Raw genomic sequence first — 21,870 nt, 5'->3', positions numbered from 1 at the left:
ATTACCAAAAACAAATTAATAAATATAATGTTTTTTATTCAAATGACTTTACGTTGTATACAAATATTTAATTTCATCTACAATTTTAAGGTTTTAAAATACATTACGAATTTAAGTTTCTTTTTTTTTATTATTTAATAACTTATTATCAAATATTAAAAATATATTCAATTAATTTTTATCATTTAAAATTCACACGACACGTACATTATTTATAGCAAATAAAATAAGAAACATTAACAAAAATTTTATTAAAAGTTTAATAATTATTTTTCGTATTATCTAATAAAATAAAATATTAAACAGAATAACTAACATCAAATAAATTTATTAAAAGAAGACACTGCCCACGCGATCGCCGGAAAATTGCCAAAATCGTCGTTACCATCAGGTTCGTTTTCTAATTTAGGATTAATCATTCCTCTTTTTTATTATAACTGTTTAATCGAAAGAGCGAGCGAAAAGGAGGCGCGTTTCGTTTGAATCATTATTCACATCTTTGAAGGAAATCATCCCCAAATTTGAAGCATGATTATATAATAAAAATAGGTTAGAACATGGTATATTGACATTATAAGTCGTATGAACCTCTGTTCTTTGTCCCTTGAGGAAAAAAAATATTTGCCTGTTGTTTAAGTGTTATGGTGACTAAACGATTTATGATTTTTTGATGGACGGTTATCTCTTTGAAAATCATTGATTTATATGGATTATCTTAATAGCATCTAGTATACTTATATTCATCTTTTACACCTTCCTTTGCGAATCCGATTTGACAAGAATAGTCTGTGGTGTCTCAGTTTATAAAAATTAGATAAATTAGATGGATAACGATAATGGGAGACCTAACCAAGAAGCCAATATGGATACTAAGGATTGGAGAAATGGACTGCCGCAAGAGTCACGCGAAAGAATTTTCAACCAGATGTAAGATTTAGTTTTATTATTTTCTCACTGATATATATCATTTGTAATTTTTTATTTTTGCTCCCGATGATTGCCAACATTTCTGTGACGACTCTCAATTGATGGGGTAGTGATTGTAAGATCATATCATTTTACATGGCCAGGGTCGTGTACAAGCCGAACGGGTGAGATCACTGTGTTATTGTGATTTACCATTCTCAGTCATGGGATCGTCATCAGAGTGCACCCAAAATGATACTTATTTTCTTCTGTTGTTTAGTCATCCCAAAAATACAGTTTCTGTTTTCAGAATTCCTTTATTACTTGGTACACCTATAAATACTCCTGTATAGCTGTATTGGTGTTTTTTAACGAGGAAATTTCTTGTTTACTGTTCATTGTTGTTAGCATTGCTACATTTTTTCATGGTCAGTCTATGTTACCTGGCATTAGATTGTGCCTCTGCTCCCCAACATTGGTCTCTCTCGCTTAGTGATCGTGTCACTCTTATCTCATCCCACTCTTTTCTATCTTTTAATTCTATGCTTTAGCTTCTTTCACGGTGGTTGTTCTAAAATTATCTTTTTGACTTGTAACTCTCCTTGGAACTATGTATTCCTGTTCTTTTTATTCATTTTTTCAATCATTCAATCATCATATTTGTACGGAGAGACTATCGAAGCTATAAAACCAATCCTTGCTGCTGGATATATCAATTCTACTATATATGTCTTTTGCTCTGGATATGTCTGTGATTTCAATAAAGTCTTCTTACACTTTAACGAGTTATTAAATTGCTTTTCTTCATTTTCTATAGAATGGACTCGTTAAAAAAACATAGTCCTGGTTATGGTGAAAAGGAATTGCATATACTTCATTTAGATGCTAAAAGGTTTGAAGAGAAGATTTTTACCACTGCAACAAGTTGGGTATGCATTTGATTTTATATTCGAAAATTTATTATTATATTTACAAACACATACAATACGAAAGGTTGATGGTTTGATGTGATATTCCATGTTTCAGCCTGATTATTTATTGAAAATATCTTCAAAGATAGATGTGATGGAGACTAAATCCCAAGACATCAGGGCCAACCCACCAAATCAAGGTGGTTAACTAGGAGTTGTTTCTAGTTGAGATTTAGTTATAAGAACTGTATTATGTGATTTTTTCACCCAAATACACACATGGACGCAAAATCTTTCTGAAGGAGCATAGTATTCTAAATATTTATTAATATGGTACAGTTGTTGGGTTAGTCGGTTTTCGAGTACTCTCGAGTTACTTTTTAATTTTTCTTTTCAAAAAAAATATTCTCCCCTTTTTTTTAAAATGAAAAAGTAAAAGGTAGAGGTTCAGTTCAGAACTTGATTTTTTTTTTTTCAATCCGATGTCAGAATTTGGCTTTCAAGAAACTAAATTTTAATCTAAAAATATAAAAAAACTTGTATTATCTGTATAAATATTTAACAATATTTCATTCAAGAAATATTTTTGATTCATGTGTGCTATTTAAGTTAAAAGATCTAGTGTCGTGATCATTTTATTTTTGTTTGGTGTTACATATGTTACTGGATGTCAGAAGACTTTAGTGCTTACAATTAAAATGCCTTTGCCTCCATTTGCAGTCACCAACATTAAAGTTGAAGCTAAACAGTTAGACACGCAACGTGTAATAGTGCCCATGCCATCGCCGAAAAAATCCCTAAAGCGCCACTACCATCAGGTCCGTTTTCTAATGTTGGATTAATTGTCTCTTTCCTTATTATAACGGTTTAATGGAAAGAGCGAGCTAAAAGAGTGAAAAGAGGGTACGCTTTTAAACAACGAATTAAGATGAGGAAAGACTTGATGTAAAGTTGGAATTGTGTTGTTATTGGCTTTTTCAATTAATTACTATACCATCCATATTTGTATTTGTTATAAAATTAATGTATTTGCATGCATAATAGGTTTAAACATGTTGGATTGACATTATAAGTCGTATAAGCCTATGTACTTTGTCCATTGAGGAAAAAAATATTTGGTCTTATTTTCCTAATATTTCATACATTTATATTTATCTTTTGCACCTTCTTTAGGAATCCTATTTGACAATAATACTATGGTGTTGGTGTTTCCGTTTATAAAAATTAGATGAATAACGATGATGGGAGACCTAATCAAGGTACTGAAGGCTATAGTCATTGGAATGGACTGCATCCAGAGACACGCCAAATGAACATCGACAAGATGTAAGATTCAGTTTTAATAATGTCTATCAGATGGAATTTTACTTTATTTTTTTTTCTCAAGAGAAGTTAATGAACGATTCATAGATTACCAACATTGTGCTGAGGACTCTTCTTGTCTTCTTTTCAATTAATAAACAAATGTATATTAAAGAACATTGATAGCAGCGTCATATTGTGTAAACATTTTTAAATTTAGTTTAAAACTAATATTTAATGAAAAATTGTTTCATTGCTTTTAATGTCATGATAAAAGTGTAGAGATGAGGTTTAGCGTGTCGGCATTGCACACGCTAATCAATGGATTAGTGGTACAATTTTGTTAAAGTCATCTGCACCTTATAAGATCGAATCATTTTACAAGTTCACGGTCCTGGACAAGCTGATCTTACCATGCTCAATCATGGGATCATCATCAGAGTGCACCCAAAATGATCCTCTTTCTTTCCTATTGTCAAATGTTCCTTGCCATTCACTGCCTTATCCCCTTTAAAATCACTCAATTGTATTGTCTGTTCTTTCTGTGCAACGGCCAAAGCTCCTCCGTATACATATTTTCTCCTCATAGAGAATGTGTGGCAGAGGGATATTTAATGGAAAACTATAATACTGTTAGTAGAATTTTTTTTCTTATGTTTTCTATAGAATTCATATATGCAAGTGCTGAAACTCTACCTTGTGAAGCTACTTTTACTGTAATCATTGCTGGTTATTACACTGTAGTTGCTCCTGCTACCCATTATCTCAATTTCTGTATTTTCATTTTTTTCTTAGCCAATCACTGTTACCTAGCATTAGGTTGTGTTTCTGCTACCGAACCTTGGTCTGTCCCTCGCATCTCATCCCACTCTTTTCTATCTTTTAATTCTATGCTTTAGCTTCTCTCAGTGGTGGGATTGCTAAATAAATTTTTTAATCACCCTTTTATAATTCAGATTTGTTCTAAAATTATCTTTTTGACTTGTTATTGAATTTAATTCTATTATCAATTATTTTATTAATTTTAATGAATTATTTCTATCTTGATACGAATTTTAATTTCTCTCTCTAGTTTTTTAAAAATCTATCATTGTGAATTTTCAATTTAAGTTTTTTAATGAGATGAGGTTGTTTTCTTTATCTGTTTGCTTTATGCATATATGTTATTTATAATAATTATTAGATCAAAACTTAGGATCTTATGATTCAAGTTACTGATTTTCTCTATCTCTTGTTCCTAGGTAGTATTGTGACTTTAACAACCTTGGAGTAGGATATAGTCATACTTGGGTGTTGAACACTATATCACCGATAAACACAACTTGAAAGTTTTTCAATTATTTTTTGTTATTGCACAATCTGTTAGAATAAACTTTTGCTGTCATGGGTGTATCTGTAGAATATGCACTTGTTTAATCATTTTAGATGTCTCAAAGGAGGAGCAGGGCTCAGTTTATTTTTTCCATGTTCTGTTATTATTTTACACGTGCTATCATTATTTTCATTTGGTGTGTTCAGTTGGAGGTTGCCATCGTTTTCACATAGAAACATGTTTGTCTTTGCATACTGATTTACGATTGTGTATTTTGCTCTTAAATAGCTTATACATATTTTCTCTTTATAGGGAATGTGTGACAGATGGATATTTAATGGAAAACTGTAGAATTGTTATAAACAATTTTTTCTCATGTTTGTAATAGAGGTCATATATGTAAAGGAAGCATAAATTCATATGAAGCAAGATAACAATTGGAGTTGAATTTATCCTTGCCATTGATATTACAAAGAAATTAGAGGACATGGATTCTACGCTTTACAAGTCTAGGAAGTGTAAAATAAAGAAAACAAAGAACTATTTTAATGAGCAAAAGTATTTTCTCTTCTTATGTTCTTTGTAACTCTCCTTGGAACTATGTATTATTGCTCTTATTCATTTTCAATCATTATCATCAGATTTGTACGGAGAGACTATCAAAGCTATAAAACCAATCCCTGCTGCTTGAGATATCAATTCTACTATATATGATAACACTTTAACGAGCTTATATTATTTTAGGATTGTTTATTGACCTTGTGTTTTCTATAATTTGTATTATTTTGTTATTGCATTGCTTTTCTTCATTTTCTATAGGGTTGACTTGTTAAAAAGACATCTGCCTGATTCTGGTCAAGATGTATTGCCAGAACTTCATATGATTGCTCAAAGGTTTGAAGAGAAGATTTTTAATGCTGCAACAAGCTTGGTAATATTTGATTTTAGATTTACAAATTTGTGATTTTGTTTACAAACACATACAATATGAAAGGTTGATGGTTTAATGCGATATTCCCTTATTTTAGCCTGATTATCTACTGAAAATATCTTCAAAGATGCATTCGATGGAGACTGGATGTCAGTGCACCAAGGCCAACCCACCAAATCAAGGTGGTTCTGGAAGTATCTAACTCGAAGTTGGTTCTAGTTCAGATTATGTTATTAAGACTGTATTGTGATCTTTTCACCACACAAAACACTTGGATGCAAAAATTACTTAAGGAGCATACTATTGTAAATATTTACACATGATATAATTTTTGGCTCAGTTTTTTAAAATATTTTCTTTTTCAAAAAATTATTCCTCCCTTTTTGCCTTCATTTGCAGTCACCTATATTAAAGTTGAAGCTCAGCAATCAGACACGCAAACTGTAATAGTGCCCACGCCATCGCCAAACATATCCCTAAAGCGCCACCAACATCAGGTTCGTTTTCTAATGTTGGATTAATCATCTTTCTTTCCTTATTATAACAGTTTAATCAAAAGAGCGAGTGAAAAGAGGGCGTGTTTCCTTTGAATCATTCTTTAAAGGGAATCAAATATGGACACCATTGCCAAATGTGGTGAACAATGAATTAAGACGAGGAAATGCTCTATGTAAAATTGGAATTGTGTTGTTATTGGCTTTTACAATTAATTACTATACCATCTGATAGGATATAAGGCGATAAGATATAATGGGTTTAGAATAGAAAGAAGAGGAAATGAGAAGAGTTGTTTGATAGTTAGAATAGTTTTGTATAGAAGGGGAGGGAATACTATAAATAGGGGTTATACTTGTACAGGGGGTCAGTTTTTGAATTTGTAAATTTAAACTGGATCTTTGTTCCAGTAGAGGAAGAGAGGCTTCCTTGGTGTACTAGTGATTGTTTCATTCGTTGAAGAACAATAAACATACTTTCTTTTGTTGTCTCTGTTAGTTTTTGTGTGTGAGTAGTTCGTTGTCAGACTTCTTGAGCAAAGAAGCCTAACAAGTTTGGTCCGACCTGCCGATATCCTTAGGAGAGGAGTGTCGGATCAAGAAGTGATCAAGAAAGAGTGAAAACATAGAAAGAAGAGACAATACCTTGGAGAGGAGGTCCAGCGAACAAAATATGAGGACGACATAATGGAGTAGAGATATCCAAAAAATAAAAGAAATGTTGCAAGAAATCAAGATTCACATAAAGGGCTCAGAAAGAAGTGAGAAAGCTATCATGAAAGGAAAGAAAGATGGTTTAGAGGAAGAGTTGGAGGAAGACAAGGTCAAAGGGCAACGAAAGTGGAGGAAGCAGGTAGAATTGCCTACTTTTGGGGGGATTGATCCAAAGGGATGGATATCTAGAGCAAAGAAATTTTTTGAGATCCAAAATGTGGCAGTAGGGGAAAAATTAAGATTGGCCTACATTAGCATGGAAGGAGGCGCAAACTATTGGCTCAAGGTCTGGAAAAATAAAACCAAGAACCCTTCTTGGAAAGAGTTGACAGAGGCATTGATAAGGAGGTTCGGAGGAAGGGATAGAGGTTCTGTTTTTGATAAATTAACCCAAACTGCAAAAGTCACAGAAGCTACTGCTGAGAAAGTTGCAGGAGTTGTTGCTATAAGGGTGGATGACGTGATAAATGTTGGTAGGGAAAATACATTAGGTGAAACCATGATGAGAAAGTTGTTACTCTTGCTTCTCCAAGTCAAGTCGCAAAAGCTACTATTTTTAGTGGAGATAGAGTGGTAGGTTGTGGTGTGAATGTAAAGAAAAGGGAAGAATTATTGAGGCCTGGGATTAAAATAGTGGTGTCAGAGAGCAATCCTGTTGATTCTGTTTACAGAGCAAGAGAGGAACTTCTACAAGACATCAAGAAAGTAAAGAATCACTCAGGTGGAGGAGAAAATTCAAGGAATTGGGAGCAAAAAGGAGAAAAAGATGCCATTGACAATAATGGAGCTTGGAAGGGTGCGGAAAAACCAGTTTTTTCATGGGTGAAAAGAGAAGAGTTGACCACTTATGAAGGGACTGACACCCCAGGTCAAACAACAAGGGCAGCAAATGCTTTTGAAGTTCATAACACCAAAGGATCAACAAAACTACACCCAAACAGTGAAGAAAAGGTAGTCGAGGGGTTCAAGACCTGGCATAAAAAATCCAAGAACTTTTTTTGGAAAAATCTGGCAACAATTCTACTAAAGATAGTTGAAGGGAACAGGAGAAGCATTCTATGTGCGAGTTGGGTAGTAGTAACACAGATGGGGAGTGTGAAATTCTATATGAGAGTTTGCAAGTAGATGGAGTAGCTGCCAAAACTCTTGTTGCTACAAGAGCAAATGAAATCAAAGATGAGATTTTGAGGATTTCACAAAATTGGGCTAAAAGAATCCAAGAAGAGTGGAAGTCATTGGAGGAGGATTTGCCACCACCCAAGCCTCCAGACCTGAATTGGAGGGCAGTAGCTAGTGGGTTTCCTTCATATGATAACACGATGATGAAGAAGAGCCATGAGATCAAGCTTCACAGTTTTAACCTTGAAGACAAGGTTGTTTTGCAGCGGGATGTAATGATAGGATATAATGGGTTTAGGATAGAAGGAAGAGGAAATGAGAAGAGTTGTTTGACAATTAGAATAGTTTTGTATAGAAGGGGAGGGAATACTATAAATAGGGGTTATACTTGTACAGGGAGGTCAGTTTTTGAATTTGTAAAATTTAGACTGGATCTTTGTTCTAGTGGAGGAAGGGAGGCTTCCTTGGTGTACTAGTGATTGTTTCATTCATTAAACAACAATAAACATACTTTCTTTTGTTGTCTCTGTTAGTTTTGGTGTGTGAGGAGCACGTTGTCAGACTTCTTGAGCAAAAAAGCCTAACATCATCCATATTTGTATTCGTTATAAAATTAATGTTTTTGCATGCATTATAGGTTTAAAGATGTTGGATTGACATTATAAGTCGTATGGGCCTATGTTTTTGCATGCATTATAGATTTAAACATGTTGGATTGACATTATAAGTTGTATAAGCCTATGTCTGAGGAAACAAATATTTGATCTTCTTTTCCTAATATTTCATACATTTATATTTTATCTTTTGCACCTTCTTTGGAAACCTGATTTGACAAGAATAGTCTGATGTTGGTGTTTAGATGGATAACGATAACGAGAGACCTAATCAAGGTACTGAAACCATTTGTCATTGGAGAGATGGATTGCATCCAGAGATACGCCAAATAAATGCCATCAAGATGTAAGATTCAGATTTAACATTGTCTATCATTTGTAATATTTTTTTTTCTTTTTTTTCCTCAACAGAAATAAATCAATGATTCCGTAAATTGCCAACATTTTCATGAGGACTCTTTTCAAATGATAAATGAATCTATGTGAAAGAACATTGACAGACAGCGTTATATTGTGTAAACATGTTTTCAAATTTTGTTTAAAAATAATATTTAATGGAAAATAGCTTCATTGTTTTTAATGTCATGATAAAAGTGTAGGGATAAGATTTAGCATATTAGCATTACACATGCTAATTGATGTGTTAGTGGGATAATTTTGTTAAAATCACCTTCACATTGTAAGATGGTACCATTTTACATGTCCAGGGTCTTGGACAAGCTGAATTTATTGAGAGTGAGATCAGTTTGATATTGTGATTTACCATGCTCAATCATGGGATCATCATCGGAGTGCATCCAAAATGATCCTTTCTCTATCCTATGGTCAAATGTTTCTTGCTATTCACTATTTTATCCCTTTGAAAATCACTCAATTGTATCATTGAATTTCCACCTTATACATATTTTCTCACAAGTGTTTGCTTCAAATTCTATCCGTTTTTCATATATTTCAAAAGTCGTTTACAAAGAAAGGAAACTTGACTATATTTATCTATTCATGCTAGTTTTGGCCGAAAATATGTAGAAAAATTAAAAAAATTATTTTAAAACTTCTAGATCTAGATCAATTGTCAAGATTATACTTTTTATGTTTTTAGACTTCTCATGCTTGTATAATTGTCTTGTTCCTCCTTCTTTTGGTCGAACTTGATGTTATTCTATAAACATGATTGAAATTTTAATTTAGACCTAGTTTCAATCTAAACTACGATTATTATTTATACCATGATATTAAAAAAAATAAAGGACATGGATACTAACGTTTTACAAGTCCAAGAAGTATAAAAAAAAAAAAAATAAGAACTAGAAAGTATTTTCTCTTCTTGTTATGTTCCTAGTAACTCTTGGAATCATTTTTTTTCTTTATTTTCAGTCATTTAATCATTAAATTTGTACTTAGAAAGGAGATTATCCAAATTCTTTTTCTTTTTCTTTATTTTTAGTCATTTCTAATATTCATTATACTATATTTGTTTTTTGTTCTGCACACATGTATGATTTTAATAAGGATTTTTTTACATTTTAACAAGCTTATAACATTTCAAGATTGTATATTGACCATAAGTTTTCTATCACTTGTATTATTTAGTTATTAAATCGCTTTTCTTTATTTTTATTTTTATAGAATGAACGTTTTTAAAAGACATATTCCTTATCCTAGTCAAGAATTTTTGCATGATCTTCAGAAGATTGCTCAAAGATTTGAAGAGAAGATTTTTACTACTGCAACAAGCCAGGTACGTATTTAATTATAGATTTATCATTTTGTGATTATATTTACAATTACATTCAATTTGAAAGATGTGATGGTTTAATGTGATATTATCTTATTTCAGTCTGATTATCTACGGAAAATTTCTCTGAAAATGTTTACAATGGAGACTAAACCCCAGCGCAGCATGACCAACAATCCAAATCAAGGTTATTTTTGGTTTAGCTTAAACAACTGATGGGACTGTATTTTGTGACTTTTTTTCATCCAAATAATACATATGGACACAAAAATTACTTAAACAGGATACTATAATTTCAAAATATTTACACATATGCTACTGTTTATTTTTTAAGTAGTAAAACTATGCTTATTTTTTAGTCATTTTTATTTCAAGAAATGTTTTCTTTTTTTTTAAATGAAAACGAAACAAAAAGAAAGAAAAAACCAGTTCATAATTCAATTTTAAGAAACCAAATTCTATTTTTGTTACTAGTTTCTTTTCAATCATACTTCAGAATTCAATTTCCAAGAAACTAAATTCTAACATGAAAAAAAAAAACTTTTATTATTTATATAAATATTTGACATAATGTGTTTAGGTAATTTTGGGTTCATGTGTCATTAGAGTAAAAAATGTCGGTGTCCTACTGATGTAAAATATCATTCTCATTTTATTTTGGTTTGGTGTTACATATGTTGCTGCTGATAGATTATTTGGTTAAGTTATTTTTTTAAAGGATTTGATATAAGATTATTAATCAAATTCAATGTTTATTTGTCTTTGGAAATTGAATTTTTTTTTTAAATTTAAAGTACTCTTATATCGAATTTTATTTTTAAGATTTTCACTTTGTGTAATTTTTATATAGCAGCATATAACAAAATATTAATTATTTTAAATTACAATGTTAACTTTTTTATCTTTTTAATTTCATTTAAATAAAAAATTAAAAAGTAATTTAACAAATATGTAAAATAGTGTGATAATATTTATTACTTTTTTATAAATGAAAATAAGTAATAGTAATAAAAAGAAAACTAAAAGTAAAATATATTAAAGTATAAGTAATAGTACTCAAAGAAAATTAAAAAATCTAAAAGGCAAGTTGATTGTAGCTTACAAGGTAGAAATAAACTACTTTAAAGAATTCATTACAAAATATGATGGCTAAATTCCTACTAGTTAGCTTATTAATTTTATCGAATGTTTTCTAAGTGGAATTTAGTTTTAAGTAATACAAGTAATTAAATTTGTTGGTTTAAGGTCTCTATTTGTGTTTGACTTTCAAATTGGTCTTTTTTTTCATCAATTGGACCCTTATTTTATTTTATGAAGGGCATTTATCTATGCACCTTTACATTTTTGGTCTCCACCTCCTCATCTCACTTTCATTCCTTTTTTTTATTTATATTTTTATTTTTTATTTATATTCTTATTATACCCTTAAGTAAAATTTATTTTATAGATTAATTTTAATTACAATCTTCTAACCTAAAAAACCTAATTTTTCTTCTCACGTTCTGCTCTCTCTCTCGTTTCTGATTCATTATTGTTTCTTCCAATTCTTTTGTGCTCTCTTTTCTCTTTTATTGTGACAATCTTTGGCCTGGTGGAAGAAAAGTTGTAACAGAGTTCTTCATCCGTTTGGACCTGAACGGATGTCGATATCCATTGACGGATATCCACATCCATTTCAGATGCCTGGCGTCTTCTTCCTCCTACCACTGAAACACAGAAAAACAGAACAAACACACACAAAGCAACACTGAAATGTTGTATTACATACATTAAAAAAAACAAGCAGAAATGAAAACACTCAAGAAACGAAACGAAAAAATAAGCTCTGGTGCAGAGCGGCAGAAACCAGCAACATACATGCACAAAGAAGAAACCGAAACGAACAAAAGCTTCTCTATCAAGCGGAAGAAGAGACGAAAAATTAACCTCTCGAAGACCAATCGGTAGAAACGAAGCGTCGTCGCCGCACCGCCGCACACACAGGCCGCACCACCACGAAATGCACAGATGAACAGAGGACTGAAGTTGGGAGTCAGAGCTTAAAAAAAATGAAAACGAGAGTGAAGGGAAACGGGTGAGGGTGTTGTGTTAGCCTGAGGGAGGGAGTGAAATTGAAAATGGAAGTGAGGGTGTTGTGTTACCGTGAGGAAGAGAGTGAAATTGAAAATGGAAAAGTAAATCTAAGGTTAGATAAATAAAAGAAGGTTAAAAAAGTAAATTATAAAGTACAAAAAAGGTTATTTTTGTATTATAAAAAAAATTTAAAAATGGAGAGGTGGAAAGCCAAAAAACGTGGAGGTGCAGGGATCAACCCCCTTTTATGAAAATTGCTCTAATTAGATCCATGCCATTAAATCAAGCCCAATGATGTTATAGTTAGGTTGATGTGCCATGCTCATCTTGGTTTTGAAATGACGTGGTTGACATATGTTGGACGTTATGTGGATTTTAGTTGTATTCAATTAAAAAAAGTTGTAAAAACTTCTATTTTTATGAATCCCTAATTGCTTCAATCCCTAATAAAAGGGGAAAACTTCGTTGTGCTTTGTCTTTGAGAGTGTTTGTTGTTCTTGAAGTAAGAAAAGATTGAAGATGACCCATTCGTGTTAGTCTTCCACATGTAGTGGGTGGTAGAAGCAAAACCCTAATGTCGTCGTCTGTGGTGGTGGAGGAAGATCTACGATTGTTGGTGTATCACCTGTTTGCCTTTGTCGAGAGAAATGTGATTTTAAGAATTGAGAACTACTAAGAATAGAGGGAAGCAATTTTAGGGTTGCCCTAAGTACAATGTATTGTATTTTCGTTATTGTTTTTTAAAGGTTTAAACCCTCTTTTGGTCCTTATATTTGTTCGTGAATCGGTGAAGTTTTGATTGGGCCGCGATAACAACATAAGGAGTTCCTAAACGAAAGGTGCAGCTACTTTCTGCACCTCCATATTATCAACTTATAGACTCATTAACTTTTATATTTCAAAATATACATTTCGTAATTAGAAATTCGAAATTCACACAAAAGCCTCTAGTCAACACACAATAGTTATTCAGTTCCACTTTTTTGCAGAAACGACACATCCCTATCCGTGCAACTCTTCTGGGCTCTAATACTACTACACTACTAAGCAATATTTTAGATCAATTCGGGCTTCACTCTCGGAGGCCATCCTCTGGGCCTCGCGCTGGGCTTCAACGAGGAAGCCGATGTTTCCCCAAATCCTTCGGTTGGCCGCGCCATCTTCCTAGTTCAGCCTCTGGGCCTGCCACTCTCAGCGGTGGCTTTGGATGGCCTTTGCATGACACTTGGGCCCTTTGGGGGGCGGCCCCTGGGCCTGGGCGGTGACAGGACAATGCCCGGAGGCAGAAGTTCCTTGGGCTTGGGTGGCTTACCACGGCCACGCCGCGGCGACGCGTTTGGGTCACGCTTGGTGTAGCTATTCTTCCAAAAGTCAAGCACCCCACTGTCCCTCATTTTAGCAAGGTGTAAAATAAATTATAGGGACTGCGCGAACGCAAGTCCCCTCTACCACAAATTATGATGTAGGCTCCACCTCTAGGGTAGACCTTAAAATAGCACCCCTTCCTGGTGCAATGAAGGTCACTATTCTAGGCTATGAGCCTTCATGATCGCTCATTAACCCCATCCAGGTAAGTATGTTGCTTAACGCCACAAGTGTTTCTTTTATAGCTCGTATTCTTTAATACTCTGCTGGATGCATCTATGTGGGACTTAAGACATGGTTACATCAGTACACATATGGGATTGCAAGTTCTTTTAGGAAGAAGTGTATTTTTGTTAAAGAAAACATAATAAATACAATAATATACAAAAATGTCAATACTTTTCGTCCAAAAGAGTTTGAACTTGAACGGTCATGGAAATGTTGCTCATTCAAAACAAGACAAGGTCAATTTATTTTATTTTATTGTGAAACTAATTCAAATGTATTGTAAGATGTTTGGATTGGCGTACAAAATTGCATCTATGTAAAATCTGCATCAAACTGTCCAAAATATGTGATGCTATAATGACTTGTTTGGTCCAAAATATGATCAAAATAAACCTGCTTAACACATTGTAAACTAACTTAGAGTTCTTCTAAAATATAAATTTTTTATAATAAAATATATATTAAGGCATTTTGAAATAAATTGAAATTATAGAATTTGAATTAAAGTAATTGAATTAGTTAAAATTAGAGAATTTCAATTTTTTCTTAAAAGTAAGAATTCAACATTTTTTTTCTTCTTAAAATCCATATTTCAATCTAAGTTTGGATCAATTAATTCAATTTAACTCGGTTTGATTTAATCTTAACTTAATATTTTGGTTTTACTCAAATTTTCTAAAGTAAACAAAAATTTTGTATAGAAATGTTCAAGAAAGAATACATATCCTTAGAATAAAATCTGATATAAGTTATAAGTGACATCGTTTCACTTTATCACGAACAAAATGAAAATAACTTCAAAGTGTTTGGATTTGGAATGCACCACAGGATTGGCTGCAAGAAGAACATGAGATTATAAAAGTAAATCTTTGGAACAAGATTATCACACTCTTTACTACAACGAAGAAAACACATCAAAATGGTTGTTCATACAAAACACATCTGCTGAAAAGATTAATTAACGGGTTCATAAATAGTTAATAAATGTCAAATATGAAACAGGATTATCTACTGAAATACTAGGGTACACTAAATTCCATTAATCAAGAATAACTAATAATACATTGAACTAAATGATAGGGGCTGCATGAACGCAAGCCCCTCTACCACAAATTATGATGTAGGCTCCACCTCTAGGGTAGACCTTAGAACATCACCCCTTCTTGGTGCAATGAAGGTCACTGGTCTAGGCCATGAGTCTTTATGATCACTCATTGACCCCATCCAGGTAAGTAAGATTTTCATTGCTACTAGTATTCATTTTATAGCTCATAATCTTTAATACTGTGTTGAATATAACGATATGGTACTTGAGACATGTTGACATTAGCTTATCTGTGTGACTGAAGGGCACAAAAAAAAAATGTAATTTTTTTTAATCCAAAAGATTTCCATAGAAAAGTTATTGTTCATTTAAAACAAATCAGCATATAAGTTCAATTTGTGGATTATAAACTCAGTTAAATATTTTGAGGAAAAAAAGAAGATATCATTGAAACCAATTCAAATGTGTAATAAGATGTTTGGATCTTTCATAAAATCTGAATCAAACAGTCCAAAATATGTGAAGCTAGTTTGGCTTAATACATGATCAAAATAAANATGCAGCTAATACAGACACCCTTAAGGGAGAATTATGTAAGAAAATATAAGGTGGANATCTTTATGTTAATAAAATTGTTGAGCAGAATATCAACCTACTTCTAGAATATTGATTCTCAGCAACATATAAAAGTATGTTTTGACTTTCATAATTCCCTGTCTGGACATACTTTAACTGTTGTTCACCATTTATTCACAGTTNACCAATTTTACAACTTAGAAAACATTTTAGCTTTTTTCTTCAACTGTATAAAATTCTCAACAATTAAGTCAAACATCTTTTGAGAGAAAGTAAACAAAAAAAAGTCCTTTCGAGTTTTTTCTAAAGAATGTGAAAATCAAAATTGAAAATTCTATCAATTGAAAATTTTATCAATTAACTATAATCTAACCAATTTTATCAATTGAAAAGTTGATCAATTAACCTTTATGTAACAAAGTTAGCAATTATCTTTAACTGTTCCTTTGAGATAACTAATATAACTAATCTAAATAACATTTCCAGTTGGGCACAAGCATATGATTTATAGTTAATACCATTTACTCTTTCAGCTAAATTTGTTAAGCAAGTAGGCTAGGTGACTATTCATCCAAAAGTTTAAATGTGAGTTTTAAAGTGATTTTTATAGGATATGTGGAATGCTATTTTTTAAAAAAAAAAATTGTCCTCTTTCCTATGTATACAAAAACAAGTTTTTCAAAATTAGTATTGAATAATTGGTTCTTTGGTTGGTGACCCACTCAAGTAGGTCCTTTTTTTTTGTCTCTATTAGGTCCATATACTTGTAAAATTGAACCAATTAAGCACTTTCCGTTAACTTTTCACTAACGGCGTATGCACATGATAAGGTGTAAATTTTTTTAGATCACGTGGCATTGTGTATTAAATTAAATGGCTTATCTGTACAATCAAGCATTCCACGTGGGATCACTTCATGGACATTGTGAAAAACATCTTCAAGACGCAGAGGAACAAGTTGTCGTTGTTGATCACTTCGGAGTCCCTCAGCCCCAAGTGGTACACCAGCAGAAACAAATCCATGATCCTTGCCAACTGTCTGCTCTACTTCAGCGGTTACACGATGCTCTTGACCAACTAACGGTCCTCAAAGGACAAAGCAATGTTTTGGTTGGAGTGCCTAGGGAGGATGCACCACGATGTCAAAGAAGGGGCTTATGGTTGTTGTGTTTAGCGGGAAGATGACCAAGGAAAGTTAGGGTTTCACCTTGGGAAGACGCCTCCCAGGGCTGCCACGTGATTGCCCCCAAATCGCTTCCGTTTCGCCGCACCTTCTTGCTGGACCAACCCTCCTCGTCGACGCACTACCCTCGTCGTGGCCTCATCCTCGCCCACTGCCCACTACGCTGCATAATCTGGAGTCACCACCAAGACAATGTTGTGGTTGTCGTACGGTCAAGCACTATCACTGGAGCACTATCAAGGGTCGTTGCTCCTCACCTCCTCCAACTCTATCATGCGTCCCCTTTAGCACGCGATCTCCTCTTTCACCGCCTCAATCTATTACAACAGGCGCTCCTACTCCGCCTACCACGTGTTTCGGTGTGACGCGAAGATCTCCACCACTCGAGCGTTTACCTTCGAGTCCTCTTACCGTTGCGACTCCATCTGGCCCAGCTCCTCTGCCACCTCCACCCCTGCAGAACGAATGCAACATCTTGTGATAGTCTTCTTGCTGCTATTGTTTCTCTTTAGTCATAGCGACGAGGGCGTTTAATGTCGCAGAGAAGCTCCTCATGCCCTCGCTTGAAATGTTGGTTTGCGAATTCCCATTTACCTGGCACAATTCCCAATGTAGTCTTCTGCATTTACTTCTCCCCATGTGGAATGCTTGATTGTACAACAAATAAGCCATTTAATTTAATACACAATGCCACGTGATCTAAAAAAAATTATACCTCAGCATGTACAGACGCCGTTAGTGAAAAGTTAACGGAGAGGACTTAATTGGCTAAATTTTACGAGTATATGGACCTAATTAAGACAAAAAATAAACGAGGACCCTCTTGAGATTCACCAACAAATATGAGGACCAAAAGAGGGTTTAAACATTTTTTTAAAACAGGCCATTGTTGGATGTAATTGGTGTTTTTTTTGTCACAGAATGGTAATGAAGATGGTGGTTGTTATTACTTCAAATGGTCTACTGATGATGGGATTGAGGAAAGGGATGGAAGTGTGAAGGAAAGGCTGACTCTTTCGTCCATAGAGAATAAATGGAAGGTAGATGGAAGATTATAAGTGATTTGGAGAAATCAGTTAAGATATTGGAAAAAAAAATTAAGGTGTTGATAGGGGTGGTTAGTGTTATTTGTCTAATGAACATAATTGTAGTTACAATATGGATGACAAATCCATGATGTCTTTTAGCAGTGTTTTTCATTGTACTTCGGATCCAATGTACTTAGGATGGAATATGTATGAGAAATACATTCAACTCGGTGTTGTATAATTGACGTTGTTATTTATCGTAATGAATGAAAGTTATTTTGACTTGAAAAGTTTGTTATTGCTTGTGTTAAATATAGTGAAAATTATATATTAAAATTAATCCCTTGTGTTAAATACACACATAGGGTTCTTTATTTATAATAGAATAAATATGGGCTAAGCCGAAATACAAATGAATATGTAAGAATAAAATAAAATAAAATAAGAACAATGTTTCCCTAATAAACATATAGGGACTATATTTCCCTAATTAACATAAACACAATATAAACTAAATATAATATCTCTAACACTGCCCCTCAAGCTGGAGCATACAGATTGTATGGACCAAGCTTGGAATAAATAAACTCGATTTGAAATATATGATCTGTCTTCAAGAGTGTGCGGCAAACAGATGCGCAATCACATGTCGACGAACAACTAACAACAATTTATGGACAATAGTGGACAATTGTGAAACTTCAAATAGCACCATGAAACTTCAAGTAGGATGACTTTGACAAAAGAGAACAATGACAAACTCCAGGGACTAGATTGCCATCAAGTAAGGATGAGGCTTGCATCAAAACTACAGGGATTGCCATCACTGACTGATGGGGCCTGTAGTGGCTAAAAGCGACAAAACTACAGGGAATGCCATCACTGACTGGTGGGGCCTGTAGTGGCTAAAAGCGACAAAACTACAGGAATGCCATCACTGACTGGTGGGGCCTGTAGTGGCTAAAAGCGACAAAACTACAGGGAATGCCATCACTGACTGGTGGGGCCTGTAGTGGCTAAAAGCGACAAAACTACAGGGAATGCCATCACTGACTGATGGGGCCAGTAGTGGCTAAAAGCAACAAAACTACAGGGAATGCCATCACTGACTGATGGGGCCTGTAGTGGCTAAAAGCGACAAAACTACAGGGAATGCCATCACTGACTGATGGGGCCTGTAGTGGCTAGAAGCGACAAAACTGCAAGGACTGTCATCATTGACTAGTGGAGTCTGAAAGCCTAAAACCTGGCTAGAAACATACTCCCCCTCACGACGAACGGCGGAAATGATGGCGCGCCAATGACAGACCGTGAAAGTGGAAGATCATAATGAGCTCTTATTCATCAAAGCACCCAAAAATAAATCTGACAGATTTAAAAAAGGGTTGGTGAAATTGTTTCAACCCATAATTTTAGTGTTGAAATTTCTTGGTGTTAACCACTAATTGTCCTTGAAGACCTTTCAGAATAAAGAAGAAGATAGCGAAAATGTTAGAGGTAGGACTAGGTGTTGGTGCATCAGTGGCACAAGTGGCGGAGACGACGGTCGGAGACGGTGGCCGGAGACGATGGCCGGCGGTGGCGGACGGCCGGTGGCGAGTGGCAACGGGCAGTGGCGAACAACAACATCGGACAGATGCGAGACAGAAACTAGAGATTGCCCATTGAAGCATAAAGGCACAAGTTGAAAAAGAAACTTTTAGGGAGCCGCCGGTGGCGGCGGCCACCGGCGGCAACAAAGACAAAGTAGAAAAAGAATCAGATAACCTGCTCTGATACCATGTTAAATATAGTGAAAATTATATATTGGAATTAATCCCTTGTGTTAAATGCACACATAGGGTTCTCTATTTATAATAGAAGAAATATGGGCTAAGCCGAAATACAAATGAATATGTAAGAATAAAATAAAATAAAATAAGAACAACGTTTCCCTAATAAACATATAGGAACTATATTTCCCTAATTAACATAAACACAATATAAACTGAATATAATATCTTTAACAATTTGTTACTTTTGGTTTATATCTAAGAAGGGAAAGCAATTCACATAGCTGTATCATAATCTGTTTTCTAAATTTTTTCCTTGTCAACTTCACTTGTAAATTTTGACTTGATGATATCATAATTTGTTATGTAAAGTTATACCTTGTGAACTTTAGTTATAAATTTTGACAATTGTATCGTGATGAATGAAACTTATGTAAATATTGAAACAAAAATGAATTAAACTTATTTATATACCAATGTTTGTATCAAAACCTGATACAATATATAATAGAAATTAAGCCATGACTATGCAACTAAATATTCCCAATTTGAAAGAACGGACTGAGTCTCAATATATAATTTGGTTACTTCAATTTCTTAAATTGTAAATGAAACAAAATAAAGCACAAGCAAAAGAGAATCTCTAACCAATAGGATTTAGACTTTTACAATTAACAAGATAAGCTCTTTTGTAATGCCCAAAAGAACATACAATTGTTAAAAAAATTTATGCTTTATTGCTTTACACCATTTACTTAGACACTTTTATACTCATTAAAACTTATTTCACTTTTTAGCCATAAAAACATATCTGAGTTACATTTGTTGTTTCACTTATTAATGTTTAGTCTACGCTCAGAGTTATATATGTTTTGGTATGGAAAAACGTGTTAGAACTCTACAACTACAAATATGATCAATTTATTATATGTATCTGACCACAAATTTTACTTTATAAATCGATTTTATAAATTTAAATTGGATTTAAAATCGATTTATTAACACTTCTAAAACTAATAATTATCGCAAGTTTAAAATAGGATTATAGATTTAAAGAAAAAAATTTGTTCAAAATGACCAAAAAACTCATTTTAACCTTTTTTAAATCATTATTAAGTTATAATTTAAAATAATAATTAACATCCATAAATTTAATTTAATACATAAATCATTAATTTAATATACAAATCAAATTTAATAATCAATTGCAATTTGAGATAACTTTTCTTATTAATAAATAAAAAGAGTTAATAAATATTCAAAATATTATAAATCTAAAACAATATATTAAATAATACTAACGTTAACTTAATAATAAACAAATGTTAACTCAAATACTACTAGAAGAAAGATATGAGAGATTTTTAAGAAAAAGAACTACTTAGTTTAAATCGAAATATAGTTCAAATTGGAATTAAGTTTAAATTTAAAAGATAAAAAACAACTGGTTGCACATATTAAAAAAAATATTTAAACTTACTTTTATCTAATAATTTAATTCCTTAGATAACAAAAGTGGATGACATTTTTATTAAAGTTATAAATAAGTGTAAACATTATCTTATAAATCAATTTTATAAAGTTAAGTTGATTTAAAATTTATTTTTTAACATAGTATTATAAAAGATATGAAAATATATCCTAATAAAGTTTCTTGTTTATAAGAGTTATTATTCTAACCACCAATATCTAATTACACATTAATGTATATACGTTTCAGTCTGAAAAATGTATTAGAAATCAACATCAATTACAAATATAATCAATTTATCATATGAATGTGAATATAAACCTTAATTTACTAGTCAATTTTGTAAAATTAAAAATTCATTTATTAACAATTCCAAAACTAATCATTATCATAAGTTTAAAATAAGATTATAGATTTAAAAAAAAGGTTTGTTGAAAATGGTCAATAACATTCATTTTAACCTTTTAAAAATCATTATTAAGCTCTAAATTAAAATAATAGTTAACATCCATAAATTTAATATATAATACATAAATCACTAATTTAATATACAAATCAAATTTAATAATCAATTGCAATTAATTTTTCTTATTAATAAATAGAAAGAGTTAATAAGTATTCAAAATATTATAAATCTAAAACAATATATTAAATAATACTAATATTTACTTAATAATCACAAATTTGTTGAGTCTGCCAGCGTATCAATATGAAACTCAAATACTACAAGGAAGATTTGAGAGATTTTTATAAAAAGAAGTACTTAGTTTAAATAGAAATATAGTGAAATTGGAATAAAGTTTAAATTTAAAAGATAAAAAAAATCGGTCTCGCAGATTAAAAAAATATTTAAAATTATTTTTTTATCTAATATTTTAATTCCTTAATTAACATTTCTATTAGATTTTACAACAGTAAGATGCGCGAGACACGCAGTAGTGGCAATTGAGGTGAGATAGACACATGGTTTAAGAATATCCCATGGATGGTTTTACAATATTGAAATGTGTGAGATAAAAAAAAATAATAATTAAGAATTAATTATTAATTATTAATTAGAAATTATAAATTGGTCGTGGTGGATTTTGAGA

The 21,870-nt window shown here is 32.5% G+C and overlaps 1 protein-coding gene across 9 annotated transcripts; it reads left to right on the top strand.

Annotated features, from left to right (window-relative positions):
* Window positions 1-311: 311 nt before the first annotated feature.
* LOC106765876 lies at window positions 312-10,347 on the top strand. Of its 9 annotated transcripts, none has more exons than XM_022782873.1 (13): window positions 312-391; window positions 801-927; window positions 1,071-1,091; window positions 1,724-1,835; window positions 1,933-2,017; window positions 2,538-2,635; window positions 3,046-3,143; window positions 5,251-5,362; window positions 5,460-5,544; window positions 5,762-5,859; window positions 8,549-8,649; window positions 9,966-10,041; window positions 10,141-10,347. In XM_022782873.1, exons 2-13 carry the CDS (start codon window positions 824-826, stop codon window positions 10,252-10,254), a joined length of 1,104 nt encoding a protein of 367 aa, XP_022638594.1. In that variant the 5' UTR covers window positions 312-391; window positions 801-823; the 3' UTR covers window positions 10,255-10,347. The 9 variants fall into 9 exon arrangements, with proteins under 9 accessions (XP_022638594.1, XP_022638591.1, XP_022638595.1 ...); XM_022782870.1 differs by having other exon boundaries at window positions 9,930-10,041; XM_022782874.1 differs by having other exon boundaries at window positions 9,991-10,041; window positions 10,141-10,342.
* The last annotated feature ends 11,523 nt before the right edge of the window (window positions 10,348-21,870 follow it).

The sequence above is a fragment of the Vigna radiata genome, chromosome 7 (assembly GCF_000741045.1).
Source record: "Vigna radiata var. radiata cultivar VC1973A chromosome 7, Vradiata_ver6, whole genome shotgun sequence".
Taxonomy (NCBI): domain Eukaryota; kingdom Viridiplantae; phylum Streptophyta; class Magnoliopsida; order Fabales; family Fabaceae; genus Vigna; species Vigna radiata.
The sequence above is the reverse complement of the archived record's forward strand: the minus strand, read 5'-3'. Positions and strand labels throughout refer to the sequence as shown.